Source organism: Trichoderma breve, chromosome 2 (assembly GCF_028502605.1).
Source record: "Trichoderma breve strain T069 chromosome 2, whole genome shotgun sequence".
Lineage (NCBI taxonomy): Eukaryota > Fungi > Ascomycota > Sordariomycetes > Hypocreales > Hypocreaceae > Trichoderma > Trichoderma breve.
In genome coordinates this window covers 5,361,488-5,386,205 of record NC_079233.1, presented here as the reverse complement: position 1 = coordinate 5,386,205, position 24,718 = coordinate 5,361,488, and the positions used below count along the sequence as shown (strand labels likewise).

The following is a 24,718-nucleotide window of genomic DNA, read 5'->3' as shown; positions in this document are numbered from 1 at the left end:
CGAAGCCTGTCCATCTCTGGGTTCCCTATCTGATTGAATGGCCGGGGGGGAAGGGCTAGGGAGTAGCTTGGGGAAGCCGTGTAATAATCTGCGTGTACTTTCTGTACGGAGTGGCCGTATTACCGATTACGCGATGAAGGCATTTCTTGCAAAACCGTGAATATTGTCAACTCTGCTCCCTTGTTGACTAGAATGGCTGGCTCACTCCAGGCTCCAGGCCTCAAGCCCTACACCCGCGAATACTACAGTCGCCGCGTCGCTCTCCAACCCGCCAACGGCTGCGATATCTCCAGCATCTGCCACGCCGATACACTCTCCCCTGATGAGCTCGACATTCCAATCTCCGCTGCTGGGGATTCTCCACAGCTTCACGCGCTGATCGTTGCTGACACTGATTCCCACGACTCCTGTGCGTCGACGAACTAGTAGTACGCCTGCAATAGCTGCCGCGTGGGCGTTGCGAACGATGCTTCGCTTTGAGAAGGTCCAGCTTGCATCGCCTGTGCTGCCCGAGGTCCGACCGAGCAATGTTACTCCTACGCTGTTGTCGTCACCTCCAGTAAAGACTTGATACCCTTCTCCTGATTTCATCATGTCTAGGCTTTTGATGCTGTTTTGGTGCAACGGCACCACCTGTTTTAGAACATATTTGCGCTGCGTCCCTTCGTCTGGCTCGGTCCGCCATAGGGCAAGATGGCCATCTGTGGATGCCGTGAGGAGTAGTGGCAGCTGATCGCGCATGCTGAGATGGCGCGTTTGAGTGAGACATGCTCCTGTGTAAGTCCCCTTGGCAAGGAGTTCGAAGCGGCCACCGTCGCTTGTGTAGCGATACGTCCTTAGCACCGAGTTCGAGAACCCCATTGTCACCACGATGCCGCGTCCATCATCAGATCGACAGACGTCAAAATCCATGATACGGAGATCGGCATCCGCGCTCTTGTCGGTGAAGACGCCCTCACAGACTACGGCCAGCCCCTTGTAATCGGACTCCAAGTTCTGCACTTTCCATACAAAGAACTCTTCGTTGCCAGCGCTGCTGAACAGGTAGTCATCTCCTAGCCAAACAAGCTTTTGGAGGCCTGTGATGTGCGTCTTCATGGATGCCACGCATCGCAGCTCTGCCTCTACACCTTCTCTTACAGGTTGATACTCCCATATCCGAATGGTCGTATCCTCAGCACCCGTGGCAATATAACGACCATTGGAACTCAATGATCGAATCTCCCTTCCGTGAATTCCGGCCTTTACCCATTCGTGCGCCATGCGGTTTGATGAAGAGATGGAGAGCTTGGAGGTCTTGGTATAAGCGAAACGATACCGACCAGGTATTGACTCGTTGTATGTTAGCTGGAACGTGCGATGAGCTCCACCACACTCAATAGTGGCCAATTCTTCACGGCGTGTCTCATTCCAAATGACAAAATCCTTGCTTCTGAACCCATATAGTACAAGCTCAGGCACCTTGTCTTTGGTAAACCACGCACCAGCAATCAGAGGTCCAAACGGTGGTGAGGTTTCATGTCGCAGATGAAGAAGGGTAGAACCTTGGCGCTGATCTAATTCATATATCCTGTACTTTCCATCGCGGCTTGCGACGAGGATATAGTGAGAGGCCTGTTGTGAGCCTGATTTCGGAGGGAGTGGAAGAATGGCAGTAATGGCATCACGGCTTCGAGTCAAGATGTCTAGGATTGGGTAGTACGGCCCATCCTCTTTCCGGTCAAGGATGGACAGAAACCCGTGCCGAGAGCCGATGAATAGCAAGTCATTCATTTTCCCAGCCGCTGTAGGGACGAACCTAGGATCGAGCCCTTTGGCCAGCCCTTGGCTGCGTAGATCCCCTGTAGAGACATCGATTGCAAAGTAATGAGACTCTGCCCTTCCATGAAGGAAGACTAGCACCTCAGCCAGAGAATTGTCCGACTCATCCCTACTTTTGTTTGACAGGCAGTTCATTTCGACGATCTTGCCTGGCATGGAGGCAACTAGTTTAGTTCTCCGTAAGGAAATATCAAAATGATAAATGTTCCCACTTGATGTGCCCAACAGAGCTGCTGTAGTCGCAATGCTTTTTACGACATAGCATAGCTTCATGTCCCCTCGTAGCTCTTCAGCAACTTCAATCTGCTCCCATTCTGGTTCAAGCTGAGCATCTTTGAAGTGACCTAAAATAAGCCTCCCGAAGCTGGTGGTGACGAGGATATGGTCATGAGAGAGAAAATCGTAGCGACTAATAATTTCCTTTGTAGGTATAGTTGATGTTGATTGGTCGATGAGGCCTTTGAGAATGTCCTTAGTGTCTAGAGTTATCGAGCCGTCAAGACTGCCCAGTCGTTCGTTGAGTAAGGTGGACTCTTCGATGAGACAGATTTGGCTATCTGCGCCGCCGGTGGCAACGAGCACAGCCTCGTCTTCAAGCAGCGTGGCTCTTGACCATAGGTGCTTCCCAGTATGCAGGGAGAATGTTTTACCATGAGACAGCTTCCCTGTCAGAGGACTTGCGGCGAGGTCAGCTTCTCCAGCCGACGCGGCGTGGCTAATCTGGAGACGCCATCTCTGCGCTGTTGCATCTTCCCCAAAGGAGTAAATAGACAAGGCATTCTCCCCGCACGACGTGCCAAATTTTACTCCCCATATGCGCGATGCGTGGCCCATGGCAGCGGCAATAGGAGCACTCCCTTTGCTAGAGTCTTGGGTACTATCGCCGTCGTTGAAGTCGTTACCGCCGAAGCCAGTGTTGATCACCTTGGTGGTCTGAGACTCACGAGAATGGACACTGTCCTCTCCTCGCTTCGTAATATCCCAAACCCGGATCGTTCTATCGTCGCTGCAGCTGGCAAGTATCCGTGCCGTGCTGCCGTCTGAAAGTGTGATTGTACAAATGTCCACGCCGAAGATAGATCCCTCATGGCCTTCAAAGTTGAATAACGTTTCAGCTACCCCCTTGCCGCCTTCTTCCAGCCGACATTTCCACACGACGACGTGCCCAAAGACAGTCCCACCAGCAACTAGAATGGTATCGTTTGATATCCAAGTAAGATGAGCGGAGTAGAGCATCGGTCTTGAAGGCGCAATGGGGGTGCTGAGGATAATCTCTCCGGTAACGGGAGAGTATTTCAGGGGGATAACTTCATTGTGAGCCGTAGCCAGAACGGCGACAGAAGGGTCCATGTCTGAAAAAGCTCCATGATATATCCAATCAGGAGCCGTCGCCCTAGATATCACGGGCGTCGGATCATGGTTCTCAGTAAGAGCGTCAACAGGTAGGATAGCTACATGGCAAAACCCCCACGCGAGAACCCGCCCATGCTGCACATGAATCCCATGAATGGGTTGGTCCGTAAATACGCTTGTCCGAGAGACGAGGCGGCCCTTGTGCTGCCCATGTTTCGCCTCGTAGACAGCGAGGTCCGAGTCCTCGCCGGCTAAGACGAAGAGTTTTCCGGATGGGCCGCGGTATAAAGCGAGAGCTGTGATGGGGACATGGGAGAGATCCCGTCTTAATCTGATTTGGTTTGTGGCCTTGGATGATTGATTAGCTATGCCTTTGTCAGAGTGAATGCTTGAGAGGGCTGAGGAGGCATGAGAAGGACGAGGTTGATGCTTATCAAAAGCAGAAGGAGGGGCAGTTTAAAAAACGGCATGCAAAGACGCACATGAACCATGATGATATATATTCGAGGCCGCGGATTGGTGGTGACCCCTTCTATGATATGAGCCACGGGCCCGATGAAGCAAATGCACTATACAGACATCCAATTTCAGTTGAGTAGACGGGTCTTTACTAAATGCTGCTGGTGTTGTTGCGTGCGTGATGAAATATGTGGTGCCAAAAAATTTTGTGCATGCACCAACTATCGCTACACCCCATCTCACTAGCACTTGTCAAAATCAACGTTGAGCAAATCTTCGACAAAAGGACATCACAACACGATGAGACAATATTCAATATTTATCAAGCACGAGGGTTCCATGTATTATGGGTTTAAATAAATTTTCTTGTCGTTCATTCATAAATGTATCCTCCATACTCTATGTACAGATTGTTCCCACCGTCTTGGGTATCCCAACTACCAACCACTGACTGTGCCACCCCGTATCCTTCCCATACTCAAAATATACCAAACGCCGCGCAAAGGAATGTTTAAAAACGCATCACAACAAGCACTCAAGTACTTCTTCGGTCGTTTATGTATCTAGATGTACCACAAATGGTCGGTGCCTTTTAAGGCCTTTTTGATTACCAGGTCGAGTCACACCGTCCATTTAGGCGCGGTGGGAGTAGGGCTCGTAGGCAAGGTCGGATCGGCCAGAGCCGGCGGCGAAGCGAGGAGCAGCGGAAGTGTAGCCGGTCTGCTCGCCCAGGGGAGCATATCCGCGAGATCCAAATCCGCCAGAGGGCAGCAGCTTCTCGCCATCGCTGGAGTGGTGGTGGTTCTTCTGGCGCTTCTCGGGCTTGCAGCAGCAGATGGTGAAGATCCAGAAGAGACTGGCACCGATACAGAAAGCAGCACCAATCCAGATGATGGCAAGGAAGCGGCCGTCAAGGTGAACCTTGGCACCGTAGAGCGACTTGGAGCCCTGGACAACACCGGCAATGATGGCAGCGGTGGCAGTGGAGAGAGAGCAAGCAATGATGACAAGGATGGTGGTGATGACAGATTCAAACCACGTCAGGCAGGAGACAGCCCGAGAGAAATTTGAAAATATGCCGATGAGAAGCTCCAGGCCAAGGGCGATCAGAGCAATGATAAAGGCAACCTCAGACCACTTGATGAGCTTCTGGAAGACCTTGAGGGCGTCCTTGATATCCTTGGGCAGCTCGATGGTGGTGCTGCCCTCCTTGATGTCATCGGCATTGATCTGCTTGCTGGCCCAGTCGAACTGGCTCTTGGTGCAAGTCCACTTCTTGTTGTCATCGGAGGAGCAGGATCCCCAGAGCGTGAGGTCATAGTACTTGTGGAGGCCGAGGGCTTCGGCGGTGATGTTATCCGTCTGGGTCTCCTTCATATTGAATTCGGCTCGCGAGGTGAGGGTCTTTAAGCTCAGCGGGCTGATGCTCAGGTTGCTGAGGTCCACCTGGATGAGCTTGACGTTCTCGTGGGCAACGCCAGCGAGAACTGCGTAGAGCAGAGTGCCAATGGAGGCAATTGTGAGGAGCAGTGGCAAAGCCACGCAGAAAAACCGACCGGCACCCATGCTGTCTTGTTTCTGGTTGGATTTTTGGATTTATTTGTTTGTTTGTTTATCGGTGGGGGATTCCGTCAGGCGGAGGGGTTGACAACGAGCGAACTGGTCGATGTCTCTAGAGCAGAAGAGAAGAGAGGGTAAAAAGGTCGACCGGTGCAAAACGAAAGTCGAGCTGACGCACTCACGCAAAAAGGTGAGAAGACACAAAACAAGACGGGATGAGGATGAGATACGAAATAGACGGTGGCATCTAGTTGGGCACCAGGTGGTTTTAAAAGCTGGAGGCGGGCTGAAGAAGCGTCGTTTGCTTACTTGTTTAGGTGGGCTGCAAGATGCGGCGAGTGGGTGGCGCAGTCGAGACAAAGCCCAGCCCAGAGGCGGGTTGACCACTGTGCGAGGGTGGGGTGGATCCTTCGGCGGGCAGTGCGAGATTCTGGTGCAGCTGCGACGATCCAGCCGGTGCTGACAGAGAGTCGGATGGCCTCAACCTGGCAGATATGGTTAAAACCGCGCAGATGGGCCTTGGACCGGCCTCTCTTACTGGAGTAAGCCCTGCTAAGCAGGGTCTTGCAGGGGGGAGGCTGGGGAATCTTGGGACGTTGGCACGAGGTTGGTGCCAAATACTACAGCACTATATTTGACTCTATGTATGGTGTATGTACGAGTACGGAGTGCATGTTGATGGTTTTGCTGTCTGTGATCAACCATGATGAGCAGCTGGGTGGACTGTGATGCACGTTACCTGTACTGGCCAACAAGTGGCGTTACTAATCTGCACACGCACAGGTCCATAAATAGCCAGCACCTATCGAGAGCTGTTCCTCAAATGTGGCTCAGTGTACGAAGGGCAGATAGCGCTCGTGCTATCTGTGCTGGGCTGCCATTAAGCCCGGGGCGTGCTAAGGCGCGGAACTACTGCTGGGCTTCCCTGTCGTGATACAAATAGCTACCCCATGATAAATTGGCCCGTAAGCACATGTTTTACGCCAACTGGAAAGAAATAGAGCCGTGCTATTTTGGCACAACCGCTTAACGTCCGTTGGTCATCTTTGGAGCTAACTTGAAATAAAACTGTGCTTGTGCTTCTTACTGTACAGGCACGACGAGCACGGTCGAAGAAAATGCCCCAGACTCGCTGTCTGCTGGGTTGAGTTGTGGCGGCGGCCTCCAGGGGTCAGGATAGACATAGTAAGGTACTGGACTGGACTCGATATGATTGCAGGTGTAATACAGTATCAATGGGTTACTATACTTGTTCTTGTATCCTGCGCCCCGCTGGAGGTGCTGGAGGATTGAACGACCCAAACGACATCCATGGACATGGACATGTATGGACCCAGCCCCGCGTCATAGCTTGAGATGGCGGCGTTGCGGTGGCTGGAGTCCCCTCTTTGGGAAACATGGAATTGATCAATGTCCATCAATTCCCGAGTAGATCACCCAGCAAAGTGGCTTTGGATCTTCAGTGACCAACTTTTCCAAACTGTGCCTGGGATGTAGTCCGTATAGACAAACAGAATAACCACAGTGATACGCGTACGACTCGTGTTTTCTTGGTTTGGTTTTTCCTGTGCTGCTTTTTTTTTCTGGAGCTGCTGACGACGGCAGCTGAGTGTGTGTGGTTCCTGGCGCTGATCGCACGGACAAGCATTTTTTGCCTAGTTCTGACTGTGCACGGAAAATGGCATCCGACAGTAGCCTCGAAACCCCCCCAGCGCGGCTCTTTGTCGAGCTGCGTCTAATTCTGCAGGCCCAGGGGGTAAAAAAAGCCTTCCTGGCAAACGTGCCCAAACGTCGAGGCATCTTCTCCGTAAATATCCCCGAATGCTCATTCATTTTTGCCTTGACCTTGTTTGTATGTTTCTTTCGTACCTACTTACGTACAGGGTAGTGGAATCCGTCGCTTGGCAATCATGACACAGCCCAACCCAAGGCTAGCTCTGGATAGTTTGATGCGCTAAGTCGGAGCTGTGCTGCCCGACACTGGGCTGTGAGGCGAACCATTCCATGAGGGCTTCTAATTATAGCCATCCCGATTGTTAGCTGGGACTTGGAGTGTCACTCGGTACTAGCCCAACGGCAACGGTACTCCGTACAGTACAATGCAAGTTATTGTTGAAGCGTCAATGCAAAGAAGCTACACCGCAACCACTATCGCTGCTATTTAATAGATCTTGAGTAGATGTTGGATATTGAATTTGGGATGCCGGCTACGGCTACGGAGCACATGTGGAATGTCCCATCGCCTCTCAGTCTTGTCAAATGGAAACGCGGAACGCTTCAGCCAGACTGATTGGGACAAAGCTGCTCGGGTTGCTTACATGTACCCGTACTCAATAGTCCAAGTGCTCAAGGCGGAATTTGATAAGCAGGGACTCAGCTTCGACTAAGAATGCGAGTGTGTGCCAGGGGACAAGCTCATGCGCACGATTCCTCGCTTTTCCAAATTTGTGAGTCCAGTAAGATCGAAGTCTCCTCCTAATAAGCTGCCTTAGTAAGCATCAATGTGCTTTTTTTGCTTCACAGCGTTAGGTTCAATGTTTCCAGCAGAGATGGTACTCTCCACTTATCGATTTCCAAATCCTCCTCATTCTCACTGGTTATTCCATTATCGTCCATCTTTTTTAAGCTCCCCCTCCTGTGACTCCCCCCTGCATTTACATCATGGATGATTACTCATATTATTCGCTGCCTGTTTTACAATTCTTTACGCGGACATATTTAGGTACCTACCCTAATATCTTAAGGGAACGCCTATTCACCCTAATTTTGCTATTCTGCATCCCGTGTCGCAAAAAATACTGAGTACTAGATCAATACAGCTAGCTATAGTAGTGAATATTGAAATTATATGGAGGTTATACTTATTATCAAGAGGGTCAGTAAAACTGCAATAGCTAGGTCAGAGCAAGGCTACGCCCTAGCCTTTTGGTTAAGCCAGAATCAATCGTAGCTCAACTAGATCGGCCACAGCCGACCAAGTCAAACCTCGAAGATTTAGGCCAAATAGTATGACCGCTGCATCAAGGTTCAAGACCAAACTCAAATCATTAAAATTATATAACTATAGTAGCAGATACTTAGAGAATTGGGTACCTAATATCTAGGTACATGTACCTAGTATGACTTGAGTAAATGCTTTCCCGTAGCAGTAAGTAAGCGACTTGCTGGTTCCAATGCTCAAATTTCACGCAGTCGCTAGGTTTCTGGATACACGTAGCCGACTCAGGGTATTGAATAGGTACATATAGCTGCTCTCTATATTAACCTCTTATAAGAGTCTTCAACTGTTAGGAGTATCTCTCGTTAGGAGATTCATCACATCTAAACGTAACAAATGCCACATAGGGAAAAGGCAGACAACATGATGGGTTAACCACTATAACATACCTACCCTTATCAAGTACCTGAGTAATACCTTACTATATGTAGAGCCCGAAGTTAAACAGTGAATGAGCTGTACCACCAGATAAAGTTTGGCTTCATTGATACTTGTATATATAAGCTCCTGGTTGGAATTTCGTGAGATAAGAGCACAGGTCCTCACATTCAATCCTTTTTCTCTCTTCCGATAAAAACATGAGTAGCCTCAAAGATCGAGTGATCAGGCTCTTCGAACGCCTCAAGGCGTCTCGGATTCTTCTTGTCGAGTGGGAGACTACCCTTTGGATCCGGTTAGGCAACCGTGCTCTTGCATGGAACGGAGTACGTCAATATCCCTGGCTCGCCAAATGCCAATACACATCCGACTAACATGTCGATAGAGCCTGTTTCTTCTGGTTCCGGACCATCAGTTCCAACAAGTCCTCAACCTCGCCATCGATGCAGGACTATCCCCCGCAGATGAGGACACCCTACCTTCAATATACCCGTGCGAGATGCTCCGTTGTGCAGTCCGTTTCCTTATCGATGAATCTCCCTCCACAGAAGGTCAACCGCGGCGCAGGCTCGTCTTTTTGCCCATGTTCTGGACGGGGATTACGCGTGGGGAGATCGTGCCACGCTCCACTGGCGCCGACTCCAAGGAGTACTACCCACCACTGCCAAGTTCTATCCAGACGGTGCCTCTGTCGGTTGCAGTTGCTGCCCTGTGTCGCATTGCTAACCGCGAGAATGGGCCAAGTCGACTGCGAACAGATGTTCTTGAAACCATTTCTGGCTTGACTTCAGGCGGCCGCCGATAAGAGTGATGATGGAGAATATATGGATCTTCCACCAGATGAGCAACCGCTCTCAGGCCGGGACATTTTGGAGAAGGAGGAGGCTGCCTGGGAAATTAGCAGATGAGATTTTAGAAGCGACGAAGAGTGGGTTAGAGACATCTTGATTCGAATTATTACTGAAGAAAGCACATACGGCAATCTACCGTTTGCTTGAACATTCCAACATGTATTAGTCGACGGGAATATACAAGTCTGCCTGTCGGCGTCTTGCTGTCTTGTATCGTGACATTCGGTTTTGAGTGTGCACTTGGTTATTTCAGCTTAAAAGAAAGACGAGCTACATAAGTAGTTAGAGAATGGGAAATACTATTTCTCATTGCGAGAAGTTCAAGTGTCGGAACAAGATGCGAAGGGAATCCTATATACTTACGTATCTACAATAGAGTAGTAGATGCCCGGCTCTTTGAGTACATATATCTATTACTGACACTCCCTTTAGCTACTGTCGATACTTTATTCTATTGTCTGCTGCTGTGGCTATATTCCTCTATGTAGTTTCTAACATTATCAGTCGCTGCATAATATGTGGCTTTATAATTGAGACACGGGATGCTGGTCAACACATTTGGGGCTGGCTAGCATTTCCCCAGAAAATGATCTAAATAGGCTGATATACCACACAACATCTGTCGTCCATCCTTTCGTTCACTTCATACCTCTACCTGTATATCTCCTGGACTAACCTTTGATTCGTTCCCTCGAGCAAGCATTCTATCGAAGGCCCGAGCTGTCCGAAGTACGAGTATGGCGTCTTTCAAATGAGTTTTTGCCTACAGAGGAAAGATAATAGCCTCCAGGAATTCGGAATCGTCAGCAACCGCATGTATTCATGAAGTGGTACTAGATCAATGACTTGGTAATCATCAAAAAGGCGGTAAAGATGAATCATGCATGGTTCTTTTGCCCCGACACAGTGCTCGTCTCACTCGCGGCATTCTAGATTACTGGAAGACTACCATGATATATTGTTGGCTAGCAGACCATCCAACTGGCTGCGCATCAATACTCATCCATTTTGCAGAGCCAAGAGATGGAATGGCCGAGATAATGGTGGATGACTTTGTGCCAGCTGACCAATACACTTCCCGAACACGCGAACCAGACTTACGGCAAGCAGGTAGAAATCATACCGGAAGCTGCTTGTTGTCTCCTTGGGGTCTGTTTCCTCACGCTGGCATCATCTCACAAGAAATAAATATGCGATGCCACACGGGGAAATACGGAAGTTTTGTCTCGATCCGAGCGTCCTCCGAAGGATGCAACCGTCCACAGAGGCTCAGCTGTTGGGCAACCGGGAACATAGGCAGCCAATGGGAGGCCATGGAAGGGCGACCGCGCATGAGACGAAGGAAAAAAGAAAAAACAAGGAAACAAAAAATGGCCATGACATGTCACTGCTTTTTACTGCCAACCAGTGCTACCTTTGTGTGATTGGAAAGACAAGGTTCGGTAAGGTTGTGTTCTGTAACGGAAGGGGTTTTGTTCGAGACCAAACAAGGAGCCTCATGTCGTGCGTGGTTGAGTGCGAGTATCATGTCACTTTGAGCCGCACATTTTAGGCACGAGGATGCCGACGAAGCTGCCTAGCTGGCACTACTCGTATATTATTCGCCGCACATGGGAAGCGCAATGCATTTCGGGCTCCAAGAAACGGCAGACGGTGATATGTCGAGCCGCAGTCAATCTGTTGCAATTCTTGATGGCATTTGCGATCAATGGATCAATTCGAAATTGAATCCAGAAAGCCGTTGCGGCCCCGGCACGTGCCCTGTCGAGTCGGTCGACTTGCGCTGCAGGGGGCCAGCTGGACGCACGAGCTGCTGGCCTTTCAGTGGCTCCCCGGGCTCGTGGGGGCTGGACTCGGTCTGCGAAAGTGCAAGGCCGGACTGGGATTAGGCGGCCCCGGAGCCGTTTAGGGCCACTAGGGCGAACGCTACAGCGCGTTGTAGGGGGGTCCCCTGGCTGGCTGTCAGCGCCCAAGATGCCCAATAGTGACCGGGGGTCGCAAGAAGCGTTGCGCGGCATTGAAGGCATCGCCTGTGTTTTTGCTGGCTTGTTTGCTGTTTTCTGCGGGTCAAGTAAAATTTCTTTGTTGTTTTTGTATGCCATCGTCGTTGTTTATTTCTGCTATGACATGCTCTTGTATTGAAGCTTTCAGCTTCAGATTGATACTAGACTTGGCCAGGACAAGTAAGCACTTGGTGCCTATTAAATCCATCACTCCTGACTAAGCACTCTCCGTACACCTCCAGCTTTCGGTGTCCTGACGGGCAAACGCTCCGCCTCGCCGCATCCAGTGCCTCCCTTCCGGAACCGATAGCATCTCGAGTCTGTCGCCTTTTCGACCCCCAAGAGCCCCAAGAGAGCCAAGAGGGGGTTGTGGATGGGTGTGAAACCTTAATCGTGGGTCAATGGTTTTCTGCCCCGGGCGGCTGTGTCACAAGGTCCCGGGCTGGCCTCGTCCGCATCCAGCTTCGCGGCTATTCACAGCTGGAGCTTCTGTTGGAGGTTTTCTCGCCTCCGTCTTCCCATTCCTCCCTACTTTTTTTGCCCATCACCATCCATCCTTGCGAGTGTGTATATATAATATATATCGCCATCAGCATTCTGAATATTCTCTTACGACTCGGCACATGGATAAAACTTAGATCGAATAGCCAACCTCCACCAGCCATCTGCGGACCGCGCCCCACCAGCCTTGCCCAACGCCCGATCCGCACGGTAGACGCCTGGATAACCGGCTCTCCTCTTGCATCGTGTTTTTTCCTTCTTTCACGACCAAGGCGTAAAGACGAGGCGAGACAAACTTTACATAAACTGCTGCCTGCCGGCGTTACCAGCTCTTTGCTCCGTATCTACAAAGTACTGGCGCCTTTCTTGTCTATTGCCAGCTTCACAGCTCCATAAACCCGGCTCTGACTCTCGCAGCTAGCCCAGGCGAGGCGGCGAGTGTAAATACGTGCTAACGCCGCCATAAGCTTGCCGAGATAGGAGCTCCGAGTGAGCATCGCCACCATCCGGGCCCGTCCTGGCACGCCGTCCGCACGCACCTTGTTGTTGCTGATGTATGTTGCATCCAATCTGTTTTCTTCTCTCCTCCCATTCCTCCATCTCCATCTTCATCTCCCGCGATACTGCTCCCCCCAACCTTAACCGGGAAAACAACAACCAACACCAACGTCTTAAGACGCCCAGGCCGTCCCGAGACCTTGCCCCTCCAACCCCATTTTGCACGTCCGATCCATGTCTTGGACCTAAGGCCCTGCCGTGAGCTGGCGCTGGATCTGCAAGGTACCTCTTGTTTCCAATTCCATCGCATCAAGTTTCGGGCTGTCTCTGGCAGAAACCCGTTGCATCGTTCCTATCGTCGTCTCACTATCGCATCCTGCCCTCGAGACCGCGTCACTCGCTGCGGCGCTGCCATCCGCCATAGCCGTTTTGCTTCCCATTGCCTTGTCCGCGTTATCCAATACCTGTACCCATCCTACTATATCCCACCCCGCTCCTGCGCCCTGCTGCAGTCCCGCGGATGCAGTAGACACACTCGCTCCGGATCGGCCGCGCTGATTTCGCCGTCTAGAATTTTTTTTTTTGCTCACGGCCGAGACCATTTCCACCGTGGCATCCCCGGCTTAATTTTTGGCGGTTCCAAAGCCGGAGCGCTGTTTCCAGAGCTGCCAGTCTCGACCCAGAGTCACGAGCTCTTACCACGACGTCATCCGCAGAGCTCCGTTAAAGCTCCTCCAAGCTGGCCTGTCTTCCTAGGCTCTCGCCTAAGACAACCAAAACGGACGTTCCAAGGAGTCAGCGGTCCTCTTTCTTTACCGACCTCGGTCGACGATTTCATCCTCCCTAAGATTGGCTGGGATTGCTGTTACTCATCCATTTTTGAACTCCCAACGACTTTTGCCACGGGATCCCACGAGCTGCTGAACGATACCTAATCAATTCAACGATACCTGAACGAGTCTCCCGTCGCGACCTGATAAAAGGGTCCGCCAGAGAGGCAACCTAGACCTTAGCATCCCCAACTTTCGCCACTTTTTCCCCATTCTCTCTTTGCTGTCTTTGAAAAGCACAGCTCTCGCCCTGCGAGCTCTCTATCTTCACGCACCTGATTCGCAATGGGTAACCAATCTTCCAAGGAGGGCGGCTCCTCGTCCAAAAACGGCTCTCCCTCGGGTGACGCTCTCTCGTCGTACCCTTCATTCAGCAAGTCGGACACCAAGGACTCGACTCGTTCTTTTCGCGGGTTACGGTCTAAAATCCCGGGTAGTGGTAGGGTTGACAGCCCGAGAAACTCGATTGTCGGCGACTCGGGCGATGCCGCCTCAGTAAAGTCTGGGAAGAGCGGTCGCTCCAGCATCTCGCGCTCCGGCCGCAGTACCGATACAATCCCGTTGAGGGGCAACTCGACCGATCTATCCGAGCCGCCTTCTCATGACGACCAACTACCTCCGCCATCACCCGTCTCCGAATCAGTCAAAAGCGGCGCTCACGACGTGAGCGCAGCACAGGCCTCGGGCGAGGTTGACCACGTTTCTGACCAGCCTCCGTCGGCCAATGCCAGCCTCAACACGCATCTCCTTCCCCCGGGCCAGTCCATCCTAGTGAAGCGCGACGATGCCCCAGTCAAGAAGACCAAGCCAAAGAAGCCAAAGAATGATGCCATGGGCATGGACGAGATAAAGGAGATGGACCTCGATGATTACATTAAGCGGCTCCTCGATGCTGGATATGCCGGCAAGGTCACCAAGAGCGTGTGCCTCAAGAATGCGGAAATCATGGCCATATGCGCACGTGTCCGAGAGGTGTTCCTGGCTCAGCCTGCCCTACTGGAGCTCGATGCTCCCGTCAAGATTGTTGGTGATGTACACGGCCAGTACACCGATCTCATTCGCATGTTTGAAATGTGCGGCTTCCCTCCGACGTCGAATTACCTCTTCCTCGGAGATTACGTCGACAGAGGCAAGCAATCCCTCGAGACGATCCTGCTACTGCTCTGCTATAAGCTCAAATTTCCCGAGAACTTTTTCTTGCTGCGTGGAAACCACGAATGCGCCAACGTAACCCGAGTCTATGGGTTTTATGATGAGTGTAAGCGAAGGTGCAACATCAAAATCTGGAAGACATTTATCGACTGCTTCAACACACTTCCCATTGCTGCCATTGTGGCCGGCAAGATCTTTTGTGTCCATGGAGGCCTGTCACCTGCCCTGAGTCACATGGATGACATCCGCAACATTGCCCGGCCTACCGATGTCCCTGACTATGGGTTGCTCAATGACCTGCTCTGGGCAGACCCGGCTGATATGGAACAAGATTGGGAGGCCAACGAACGAGGAGTGAGTTATTGCTTTGGAAAACGAGTAATTACCGATTTCCTTGCCACCCACGACTTTGATCTAGTCTGCCGCGCCCACATGGTGGTCGAAGACGGTTATGAATTCTTCAACGATCGAGTCCTAGTCACCGTTTTCAGTGCGCCAAATGTAAGTTGCTCCAAACCCTGTGTCGCATAATCTGCCACGCTTTTCAGCTTTGACTAACCTCCCGTAGTATTGTGGCGAATTCGATAATTGGGGAGCAGTCATGTCTGTATCTTCCGAGCTCCTGTGCAGTTTTGAGCTCCTCAAACCTCTCGACTCTAGCGCTCTGAAGAGCCATATTAAGAAAGGCCGTAACAAGCGCCAGCAGATGCTCAACAGTCCGGTAAGTGAGCTGTCGGATCTTAAAATGACTTGGAGACTAACGATAAATAGCCTGCGATGGTTCAACCACAGAGTGTCTGATGATGAGAGCTTTGAGAAACTGCACCCGTTGGGTATATATTCTCTTTTTGCCTTGTCTACTCTGCGCCTCCTTCTCTTCGCATTTCCGTTCCTTAATGTTCCGAAAAAAATGGAAAAGAGAAGGCTTGAGATTGCCAGTAGACAGCGCCATCCATCTTATACATATCTTAAGAGGAGCTACGTGTCCATGTGATCAAGATGGCAAGACAACACAGCATGTGGCTGCCGCAGCCACGGGGTAACAACCGTGCCGAGCAGTTTGACTGGCTTTACCTGAGCAGCAAGACGTAATTGTCTGAGCCAAGACCTGGAATGGTCTCTTGGCACTGCGCCCTTTTCTATGGGCCTCATTTTTCCTTGGGCACGGCAGAAATCACCACTTTTTTTCTTGGCTTTTTGTTCTTTTTTTTTTCAAATACAGGTTGGCGCCTCAGGCATGGGAGGATCAATGGGTAGATGTGTTGGGTCTTGTAGCGAGAGAGGTCGACAATCAGGACATTAAGAAGCATTGGTTTGGAGCTTCATACAAAATGGGCTCGCGCTGGAAGTCTGTGGCATCCAATGCGGCGTTAGATGATGTGCCTTTTTGTCTTTTTGTCTGGGCTGGCTTGGAGTAGAAGATTTATTATGGGAATTTCCTGAACAATACATTAAATCGAGAAAAAAATTTATCGAGCATTGGAGTGATGCATATCCCTTTTTTGAGTTTTAAGATAACCAGGCCAGAGTTTTTAACTTCACCCACCCTTATAAACTTCTACGAGAACACTCAACCTTTGCCCATCTCACGAGACTAAATGGTTTTATTCTTCACCTAGACACCATCACTGACAGACATTGAAGCAAACTGGTGTCTTTCGCCAGTATGGAAACTTGAACGGCATGGCCACCTACAAGCAACTCCAGCGCGAACCAACTCTTAGAGAGCTGTTCAGCAGGAGAATCACAACCCTGCAAGATCTATACAGCATTTCCAAGGACTCGACCTTTATCGCAATCGACACCGAGCATTTTCCCATTACAAGCGGAAAGGATCGGAACCTCCATCAGGTCGGCCTGGCACATGTTCAGAGCCTAACACAAGATTTGCCCCAAAGGAACGATACATCACGCAGTACCAGCCGGCCATGCTTTCAAGATTTCTACACTGAGAACAAAATCCGGGCTTTAACTCTCAATATCAATATCAACAAAGAAAAGCGAGAGGAAATTGTTCGTCTTAAGGGGGAAGGCGGCGTGCCAACCCGACGTCGGCATCGTTTTGGCAGAGAGCAACAAGTTGATCTTCAAACTTGGAGGAGATCATTATTGAATTCATACAGAGCTGTGAGGGCAAGGGAGATTTGGTTCTGATGGGGTTTGAGATGGCAGCTGAATGGACATACTTGTCCAGAAACTTCCCTCGTGCAGTACCTTTCTTCTCGGCGTGGATGGATCTTCGGGATATTATTGGTAAAGATATAATTCGTCAGTTGGGGTGATTCCTGGGTTGATGTCTTTGTTGAAGATTTTTGGGTATTACTGGAAGGACATTCAGCCTGGAAGAGGGGATCTCGGCGGTGGACTTGCTGATAATGCTGGAGATGATGCTGTGGCTACTTGTGTATTAGCCGGCGCTCTCTTCGATCCGGAGAATCATGAGAAACTGAGGTTTCGACAAGAGTGTAGCCGGATTGCTGGGAGGAAAGGTTTCCGGGCTCCAGACGTGAGGGATCGTTTTGCTGTGTCGATCTGTGCTGAAGGATCGCTTCCATATATGATTAATTCGGGGATGAAACATGCCCGCCAATTCTTTAATTATTCACCACGAGCTGCTGGAGTAATCTCCAAGGAGATGGCTTATCTTACATTCAGAAATCAAGATCAAATGGATCACTTCGTCGCTGCTATACATGAACTTGCACTGCCTACAGGCGAGATTTTATCTGTTCAAGGCTATTCCCAGGAAAATAGATCAATGGAGGGTGAAGATGATAAGCGAAAAGAGAAACAGGAGCTAAGGCGGAGGAAGAGGCTGGAAGGGATTGTAAGCGAAGTGGAGGATTTGGAAAGTCTTTTTTCCAGTCGGCTTCTTTCTTCATAAATTTCTTGACTTAATTATTATACATTCATAGAATGTCTCTTTGTAATTAAATATGGAAGAAAAGTTGTTTCCTTCATCGATAGAGACACATTCTGTAGTCAACTTGCACTCTTGTTGTATCGAGTCCGTCTTGTTGCGCGCTTAGTCATCCAACGACAGAATTTGGTTCTCTGCATCCCAAACCATCCCACTTCACCACAAGAAGATTCCCGAGAGCCACCAGCCGCAACAATGAGCTCTCAATCACTCCGCTCGATATACCGAGCGAGGCCAGAACTGGCACAAGCCGGAAATGCCCTAAGAGGCTACTTTCGCCAATTCTCAACGACGCAATCGCAGCTCGACGAGGCCCCGGCGGATCCCAATGCCAAACCTACAGCTCGACAGCGCACCCGCGCGGCGGCCAGCGAGATCAATTCCTTGGTGAAGAACCGGACACCTGGCCAGGGAGCCCGAAATCCGACGGATTCTTCAGCGACGCCGGCACAGCCAAGAGTGATTGATGTGCGGAGTCTTCCCAAGGGAGGCATGCTTCGAAGGCCGGGCGGACTGCGAGGACGAGGCACAGGTGCGGGCACAGGCACAGGCGGGCCAAGTGCTGCTGGCGCTCCTCGAGCTGCGTCGCCGACCGGAAACCGATTCTCGGCCGCCAACAGAGGGAGGGGAGGCTCTGCGCTTGGAGCAGGACGAGGAGGACGAACAGCCGGACGACCAGGAGGCAGACCCGGCGCGGGCAAGGGCAGGGCGGCGAAGAAGACCGAGGGCGAGGGCGGCAACAAAGCAGCCGGTGCCGCCGGCCCTCGTGGCAAGAGGCAGGACCCCTTTGAGAGGATGGACCCCCAGGAGCAGCAGTTTGACGACGCCGTGCGGTTCGGCACCCGCACCGAGTTCAAGCCCTCTCTGACCAAGGAGGCCCTGACGACGTTTGTGCCGGCCACCCCCGCGACGCCTGAGGGCCACCTGGCCACCGTCATGGAGAACCTCAGCATCCTCGGCGGCAGGGCGGATCCCGTGGGCGTGCCGCAGGGCCTGCAAGCCAAGAACTACGCCGACGAGGTGCAGGACAACGGGGCGCGCTTCTTCGCCGACGTCAAGGCTCGAGAGGCGGCGGAGCATTATCTCCAGGAGCAGCGAAGGGAGAAGTTGCTGGCTGAGGGCAAGGAGGTGCCTGCTGAGCAGCAGCCCATTATCAAGGACGCTGAGGAGGCTGTCAAGAAGGCCATCTTGGATCAGGCTGTGGCGGGGAAGCACGAGACGCCGCGGTTTGCGACGGACCCTGTCGGTATTTCGAGGGCGTGGCACTTGAGGTCTGGGACGTACACTCAGAGAGACGTGGAGAAGTTTGAGAAGAAGCTGACGACGTTGTTGGGCGTGGGCGCGGCTGGTAAGGGAGGCAAGAATGTGAAGGCTCAGGCGAAGGCTTGAGATGGGAGAAGTTGATGAAAGAAGACAAGAAGAAAAAAAGTATTTTGTACGATTAAAAGAACGCTAGAAATATGGCTGCTGTTTTGATGTAAAAATCTTCATGAATGGGAAACATACATGTTCATATACGCTGCAATTCCTCATGTGATATATCAAATTTGTATTATACAAATGGGTATGGGTGGCTTCCTATGCGCATACGCCGGGAATCTACCTGCGATCAATCTGCTTAATCACCTGCGCCTCTTCGCCATCAATCTCCTTCATCTTCTTGTCCTGCAGCTTCTGCAGCTCCTTGTCCGCCTTGCGCACCACGTCGGGCAGCACAGTACCGTTCTTCTTCCAGTCCTTGAGCGCCTTCTCATGCTTAGTGCGAGCCTGGCGCACGCGATCCCTCCAGCCTTGACAAGCGTCCTTTACACGACGCACGAGGTCCTCCTTGCGCTCCATCTCGACCTTGAGGAGGAGCTCGAGCTCGTTGTCATCGGAGCGCTGGGGCTGCTGGTTGAAGTCCTTGCTGGCCTGGACGGCGGACATGATGGGCTTGAGATACTCGCGCTCATTGACGAGGAGAGAGATGATGCGTCCGGAGCGAGGCACGATCTGGGCGAGCTCGCGCAGGGGGAAAGTAACCTTGGAGCCATCGTCGTCCTTGATGGCGACGGAGAGGGCGCCGAGGGCGTCGGGGTTGAAGCGGCCGCCGTGCAGGACGGCCTGGAGCTGGGTCTTGAAGTGGGCGTCGATGGAGACGTATGCGGCGGTGAGGGAGGAGAAGTCGAGGGGGTCTTCGGGGTTGGGCTGTCCGTGGTCGGCCTTGGAGGAGGAGCTGGGGGAGGATGATGATGAGGGTGAGGGAGCGGCTGAGTCTGCGTCTCGCGAGGAGGGGCTGTTGCTTGCGCCGGCGATTTTGCGCTTTTTGAGGAGAGGCGCGGAGTTGTTGAATGGACGGACGGATGAGGGGGTGTGAGAGGGCCGGATTGTGTGTGTAACGATCGTCAATGGGAGGAGAGAGGAGATGCTGGAGAGTTGGCGCCTGTATGAAGTTGAATGCTAAGGTTAGCTTGAGCTGTTCCATCCGTGGGAATGGCAATTGGTTTGATAGAGTGATCTTGCCCTTCTCTCTGCGCCAACAGGCGCATTCCGTGGCTGGCAAGGCTGCTAGTACGTGAGAGCGCCATGGCAATGGATGTGTTGGTGTTGGTGATGGTTATGGATAGTCTTCTGTTTCGTGTAAGAGCTTGCAGAAGCTTGCACGAGGTACCAAGTACGTCACCCCACCTGCTGCGTCCTGATAAGATAAGAGTGTTGACGGTCACAAGAAGTCTGCTTGAGGAGCTGCCGAATAGACCGAGTAACTGAATTACATATCTATGTCGTCTACATTATGTTTCTTGATTCTGTACTCTAGAATATGCAAGGAAAGTTAACCTGATATAGCTGTACTCTTCTGTTCATTTGTAGTGCCCTCCATACCCTCGCAAGACCTCTTACCCCACCATTAGATCTCCAGACCAAAAAGGGAACATCAACACGACATCTGCAAGGGAGCAGTAAGCACCTCCGCAAGGTCTCAGTGCCAAAAAGAAAACAACAGATGATGATAAGTATATGAATAATAGCAAAAAGAGAAATCTCAGTCTTGAGAAATGACCATGGCAGGGGTCGAACCTGCGACCTTTCGCGGTATTACTTTGTAAGGCGACTGCGCTAACCACTGCGCCACATAGTCTGGTTACTAATTGTTGTGGGTTTGCAGAAAAGAAGATTTTATAAAGTTTACTGTTCTCAGGACACTTTCAGAGCAAGAATTTGAATCGATGTCATCATACTGCTATTTCTTACTAGGTGCAGAATGTAAATAGAGTTGCAGATGGTTGGATTTCCATCAGAAGTCTAATTCCTTTTTCTGACTGCAGAAGACTAGTTTTTGCCCTTTTTGGATGGCTTAATATTACATGGGTTCCTGGAACCATTATTTGCAGAAACCAAGCACATTTGGGACTACGATGCCATTATCTACAAAGGAAAAGATGGCAGAGTTTCACTTCTGGTATTGATTCATTCCATGTGTGTAATTATCGTTATTTCATTGAATCGTGGGACATTAAAAATCATTGGCTACTCTATCTCGCTTTTAACTACTTAGCTCTGCAGAGGCTTACCCATACCGCCGTAGGTAATCATCTTGGTGATTTGGTACTCTGCAATACCATACTTTGATCCCTCTCGGCCGAAACCGCTCTCCTTGACACCGCCGAATGGCGCCGCAGGGTCGGAGATGATGCCCGTGTTGACACCAATCATGCCAACCTCGAGAGCTTCGGCAACGCGGTGAACCCGCTCCAAATCGCGAGAGAAGAAGTAGCCGGCCAGGCCAACCTCGGAGTTGTTGGCCAGCTGGACGACCTCGGCCTCGGTCTTGAAGGGGAAGAGGCCGGCAACGGGACCAAAAGTCTCCTCCGAGGCAATGGCCATGTCAGCCTTCATGTCGCGGAGGACGGTGAGCTGGAAGAAGTTGGGGCCGACGTCAGGCAGCTTCTGGCCGCCGACGAGGAGCTTCGCACCCTTCTTGACGGCGTCCTGGACGTGGGCGTCGACCTTTGAGATGGCGCGGCCGTGGATGAGGGGGCCGTGGGTGGTGCCCTCGGCGAAGCCGTTGCCGACCTTGAACTGCTTGACCTTTTCGACAAACTTTGTGACAAAGGCCTCGTAGATGCCCTCTTGGACGTAGATTCGGTTGGCGCACACGCAAGTCTGCCCTGAAGATCGGAATTTAGACATGATGGCGCCGGCCACAGCGGCGTCGAGGTCGGCGTCGTCGAAGACGATGAAGGGAGAGTTTCCGCCGAGCTCCAATGACAGCTTCTTGAGTGTGGCGGATGACTGCTTCATCAGGAGCTTGCCGACACCAGTGGAGCCAGTGAAGGAAACCTTCTTGATAGTGGGATGGGTAGTCAACAGTTCGCCAATGGCCACGGTGTTATCCAATGTCGTCACAATGTTGACAACACCCTTGGGGATACCCGCGCGGTGAGCCAGCTCAGCGAGCGCAAGGGCTGTGAATGGTGTCTCTCCGGGAGCTTTGCACACGACTGTGCATCCGGCTGCCAGCGCAGGGCCAATCTTTCGTGTGATCATGGCAGCGGGGAAGTTCCAACTGTGGCCATTTGTGTCAGCATATATATCCTACAATGAGAAGTAGTCGGTTCAACGTACGGTGTAATCAGACCACAGACACCAACGGGCTCCTTGAGAGTCCACACCCGGTTTCCAGGCACGGTGGCAGGAATGACATCACCATATACGCGCGGCGCCTCCTCGCTGAACCACTCAAAGAAGTTGGCAGCATAGGTAGATTCGCCTCTGGCATCGGCAAGCGGCTTTCCGTTCTCCCAAGTAATAAGCTGGGCAATATCCTCGGCGTTTTCCACGGCGAGGTCGTACCACTTGCGCAGCATCTTGGAGCGCTCGCGGCCGGTCAATGAGCGGAAGGTCTTGAAAGCATCGGCGGCGGCAGTGATGGCTGACTCAGTGTCTTCGATGGAGAATTCGGGGGCAGTTCCGATCAATTCGCCAGTGGCAGGGTCTGGCATTCGAAGGGGTTAGCTACTTTCATAGAGACACTCGAGAAGATGGGAATATGAGGCCGTGACTAACCGTTGACCTTGAATGTCTTGCCAGACTTGGCAGCTACCCACTGTCCGTTAACATAGCAGACATCCTGCTTCAGCAAGGACGGATCTCTGAGCTGTACGTTTTCAATTCGGATTAGCCTTCAGCCAGTTTTGGAAATTGGACACTTGGGCTATTGCGCCACTGCGCACGCACCTTGGGAGCCATGGTTGAAGCTCTTCTGTATAATATGGACGATACACCGGGAGCGAAGCGAAATGTCGAGGGAGAAGCGAGTCTATGCAGTAACGCCATGGGAACAAACAAAAAGAGGGGAGAAGTCGACGAAAAAAAGAGAACGGGTCAACCTAATATATGAGGTAACGGTAACGACTCGCGAAATGAAACCGGCAGCCGTCAATTGGGGGGAGGTTCCTCGGGATGTGATTGGAAATGCAGAATGCGGAGGAGACAGCCTTCAAAGACCGGGCCGGGTCAAAAGGTGCGGATGGAGGCGGGGAAAAACAGGGCGAAGGTGATGCGCACAGCTCTGACGTCTCGAAAACGCGGGAGTGCAGCAGCGGGGTCACAGGGCACAATGCCGGCACTGGCCAGGGTCCAAATTCCGTTTCTAGGCGCTAGAAGCCAAGAAAGCGTGGGCTTTTTGGTGGAATCAATTGATGGTGTTCATTATGGATCCATTACTTGATGTGCAGAGGCCGGGCCGGTTCTGGGGGAGCGACTCCGGAACTGGGCCGGGACGGAAGATTCCGCCTGGAATCGGAACTTCTCTGGTTGTTATCTTCATTATCTGCGATATACGGCGACGCATGGCTTGTAATCAAGGCTGCTAGGAGAATTTGCTATATTTGGCTGGATTGTTCATCAAATGTGGGTATATATATAAGACAAAAGAAAGGAAGAGAAAAGAAAACATATAGGTGGACGGTGGCAATTTTTGGAGGTGGCTTCTCATTCCTCCTCCTTGTGCCTGTGCCTGTCAGCCTCCAGGGCCTTGGTGTCATTAACCGTCATATTACATGCGTAAAAGCATGGAAACGCCTTGCGCCGATTTTTCCCGCCGAGTAACCCAAGTCGCCCATTTGTCAGGGGACGTATAAATAGACAAGAAAAGAAAACACAGCGTGCCTAAGAGTATACCATCGCCTCGTGCTCCTGTCTTAGCGGAAGCTTTCGGTCGAGGATGTGGAAGGCTTGTGTTCTCGGCGTAAAGGGCATGGCTCCCGATGCCATTGGGGTTTTCATGTTGGTTGGCCAACCGGACATCTCCAGGCCTTTGCCCTCCTTGATGCTCGGTGCCTCGTCATCCTCATCCTCGTCGGTCTCGAGATTGTTGAGAGGGTTTGGCCACATGCAGTAGAGCGAGAAGCCGAGGACAATCACATATATGGTCCTGTGAATGGAGTTAGCATACATGCAGAGAAACCGTGGCGCAGACATCGGATGAGACTTACAACATGTACAACGTGATAAAGAGCGAACCCTGCGCAATCTGGCAGTTGGTGTACTGTCCATACGGCTTGGCCATATCGCAGCCATATCTAAAGTACCATGCTGCCGGGGCAGGGTATCTCGGATCACTGTAGTCGGGGCCCACCTGGCCGTAGACGCTCACGGCGTAGAGAACAAGCAGTGCCAAGCTGCCCAGAGTGGACAGGAGAGGGTACCAGATTCTCATGATAACCGCAATGAGCTTGGTGAGCAGGAAGAAGAGAGAGATGACGGAGATGGCGACATTGAAGTCAGTGAGCCTGATATGACGCTGTCAGTAAAGAAATTTCCCTTTTCAACGAGTGAGTCTTTACTCACGTTCTTGACCAGATGAGAGGAATCTTTGGCTGAGCCACATGGTTGGCATAGGCAAAGAGGATGACATCGGGGTTCGAGTTGAGGCGGTGGTCCCAGCCAATCTTCCACATGGCAGATCGATACAGATCAGGCTGGGAGAGACCAAAAATAGTCAGGATGGGCACGAGGCCGATGAATTCCGCCAGCATCAACCAGCGGATGGCCAGTCTCGGGACTCTGGGCCATTTTCGATGGAGGATGTGGTAAGTGAACTTCCGGTTGGTGTCAAGGATGCCCATTTTGTCGACTGTCGTTTATCTTCTTCTCGAGAGTAGTCTTTGGTTGCTTGTCGACTGCGGCTGCTCAAAATCAATCCCGTAGATGCAACTCGATAATGATTCGGTGTTCTTCTGCGCGAAATCGAATCCGTTACGCAGGGCGTCGAGAATTGAAGCTCGGATGCGCGCTTTGGCTTGGCAGCGAAGCAGAAGCAGCTTACAGGCTCATGTCCGCATATGCATATGCACCCGGACGTATAAGCTCTGACTTTAGTTGGTCGACGTCGCGATCTCGAAGAAACAACG

The 24,718-nt window shown here is 51.5% G+C and overlaps 8 protein-coding genes across 8 annotated transcripts; 3 read left to right on the top strand and 5 right to left on the bottom strand.

Annotated features, from left to right (window-relative positions):
- Nucleotides 1-201: 201 nt before the first annotated feature.
- Nucleotides 202-3,171, bottom strand: T069G_03847 (uncharacterized protein; the record flags this gene model as incomplete). The annotated part of the gene is made up of 2 exons (XM_056171057.1): nucleotides 202-1,970; nucleotides 2,034-3,171. The coding sequence occupies 2 exons, from the start codon at nucleotides 3,169-3,171 to the stop codon at nucleotides 202-204; spliced, it is 2,907 nt and encodes a 968-aa protein (XP_056031949.1).
- A 1,095-nt stretch (nucleotides 3,172-4,266) lies between these two features.
- On the bottom strand, nucleotides 4,267-5,199 carry T069G_03846 (SUR7/PalI family domain-containing protein; the record flags this gene model as incomplete). The annotated part of the gene is made up of 1 exon (XM_056171056.1): nucleotides 4,267-5,199. The coding sequence occupies one exon, from the start codon at nucleotides 5,197-5,199 to the stop codon at nucleotides 4,267-4,269; it is 933 nt and encodes a 310-aa protein (XP_056031948.1).
- A 3,570-nt stretch (nucleotides 5,200-8,769) lies between these two features.
- On the top strand, nucleotides 8,770-9,374 carry T069G_03845 (uncharacterized protein; the record flags this gene model as incomplete). The annotated part of the gene is made up of 2 exons (XM_056171055.1): nucleotides 8,770-8,895; nucleotides 8,955-9,374. The coding sequence occupies 2 exons, from the start codon at nucleotides 8,770-8,772 to the stop codon at nucleotides 9,372-9,374; spliced, it is 546 nt and encodes a 181-aa protein (XP_056031947.1).
- Nucleotides 9,375-13,537: 4,163 nt separating this feature from the next.
- Nucleotides 13,538-15,205, top strand: T069G_03844 (calcineurin-like phosphoesterase domain-containing protein; the record flags this gene model as incomplete). The annotated part of the gene is made up of 3 exons (XM_056171054.1): nucleotides 13,538-14,905; nucleotides 14,973-15,125; nucleotides 15,176-15,205. The coding sequence occupies 3 exons, from the start codon at nucleotides 13,538-13,540 to the stop codon at nucleotides 15,203-15,205; spliced, it is 1,551 nt and encodes a 516-aa protein (XP_056031946.1).
- Nucleotides 15,206-17,519: 2,314 nt separating this feature from the next.
- T069G_03843 (uncharacterized protein) lies at nucleotides 17,520-18,713 on the top strand (the record flags this gene model as incomplete). Its single annotated transcript, XM_056171053.1, has 1 exon — nucleotides 17,520-18,713. One exon carries the CDS (start codon nucleotides 17,520-17,522, stop codon nucleotides 18,711-18,713), a length of 1,194 nt encoding a protein of 397 aa, XP_056031945.1.
- A 210-nt stretch (nucleotides 18,714-18,923) lies between these two features.
- T069G_03842 (ribosome recycling factor domain-containing protein) lies at nucleotides 18,924-19,891 on the bottom strand (the record flags this gene model as incomplete). Its single annotated transcript, XM_056171052.1, has 2 exons — nucleotides 18,924-19,746; nucleotides 19,827-19,891. The coding sequence occupies 2 exons, from the start codon at nucleotides 19,889-19,891 to the stop codon at nucleotides 18,924-18,926; spliced, it is 888 nt and encodes a 295-aa protein (XP_056031944.1).
- Nucleotides 19,892-20,855: 964 nt separating this feature from the next.
- T069G_03841 (aldehyde dehydrogenase family domain-containing protein) lies at nucleotides 20,856-22,553 on the bottom strand (the record flags this gene model as incomplete). Its single annotated transcript, XM_056171051.1, has 4 exons — nucleotides 20,856-21,870; nucleotides 21,930-22,299; nucleotides 22,371-22,461; nucleotides 22,542-22,553. 4 exons carry the CDS (start codon nucleotides 22,551-22,553, stop codon nucleotides 20,856-20,858), a joined length of 1,488 nt encoding a protein of 495 aa, XP_056031943.1.
- A 921-nt stretch (nucleotides 22,554-23,474) lies between these two features.
- T069G_03840 (uncharacterized protein) lies at nucleotides 23,475-24,433 on the bottom strand (the record flags this gene model as incomplete). The annotated part of the gene is made up of 3 exons (XM_056171050.1): nucleotides 23,475-23,739; nucleotides 23,801-24,097; nucleotides 24,156-24,433. 3 exons carry the CDS (start codon nucleotides 24,431-24,433, stop codon nucleotides 23,475-23,477), a joined length of 840 nt encoding a protein of 279 aa, XP_056031942.1.
- Between the last annotated feature and the right edge of the window lie 285 nt (nucleotides 24,434-24,718).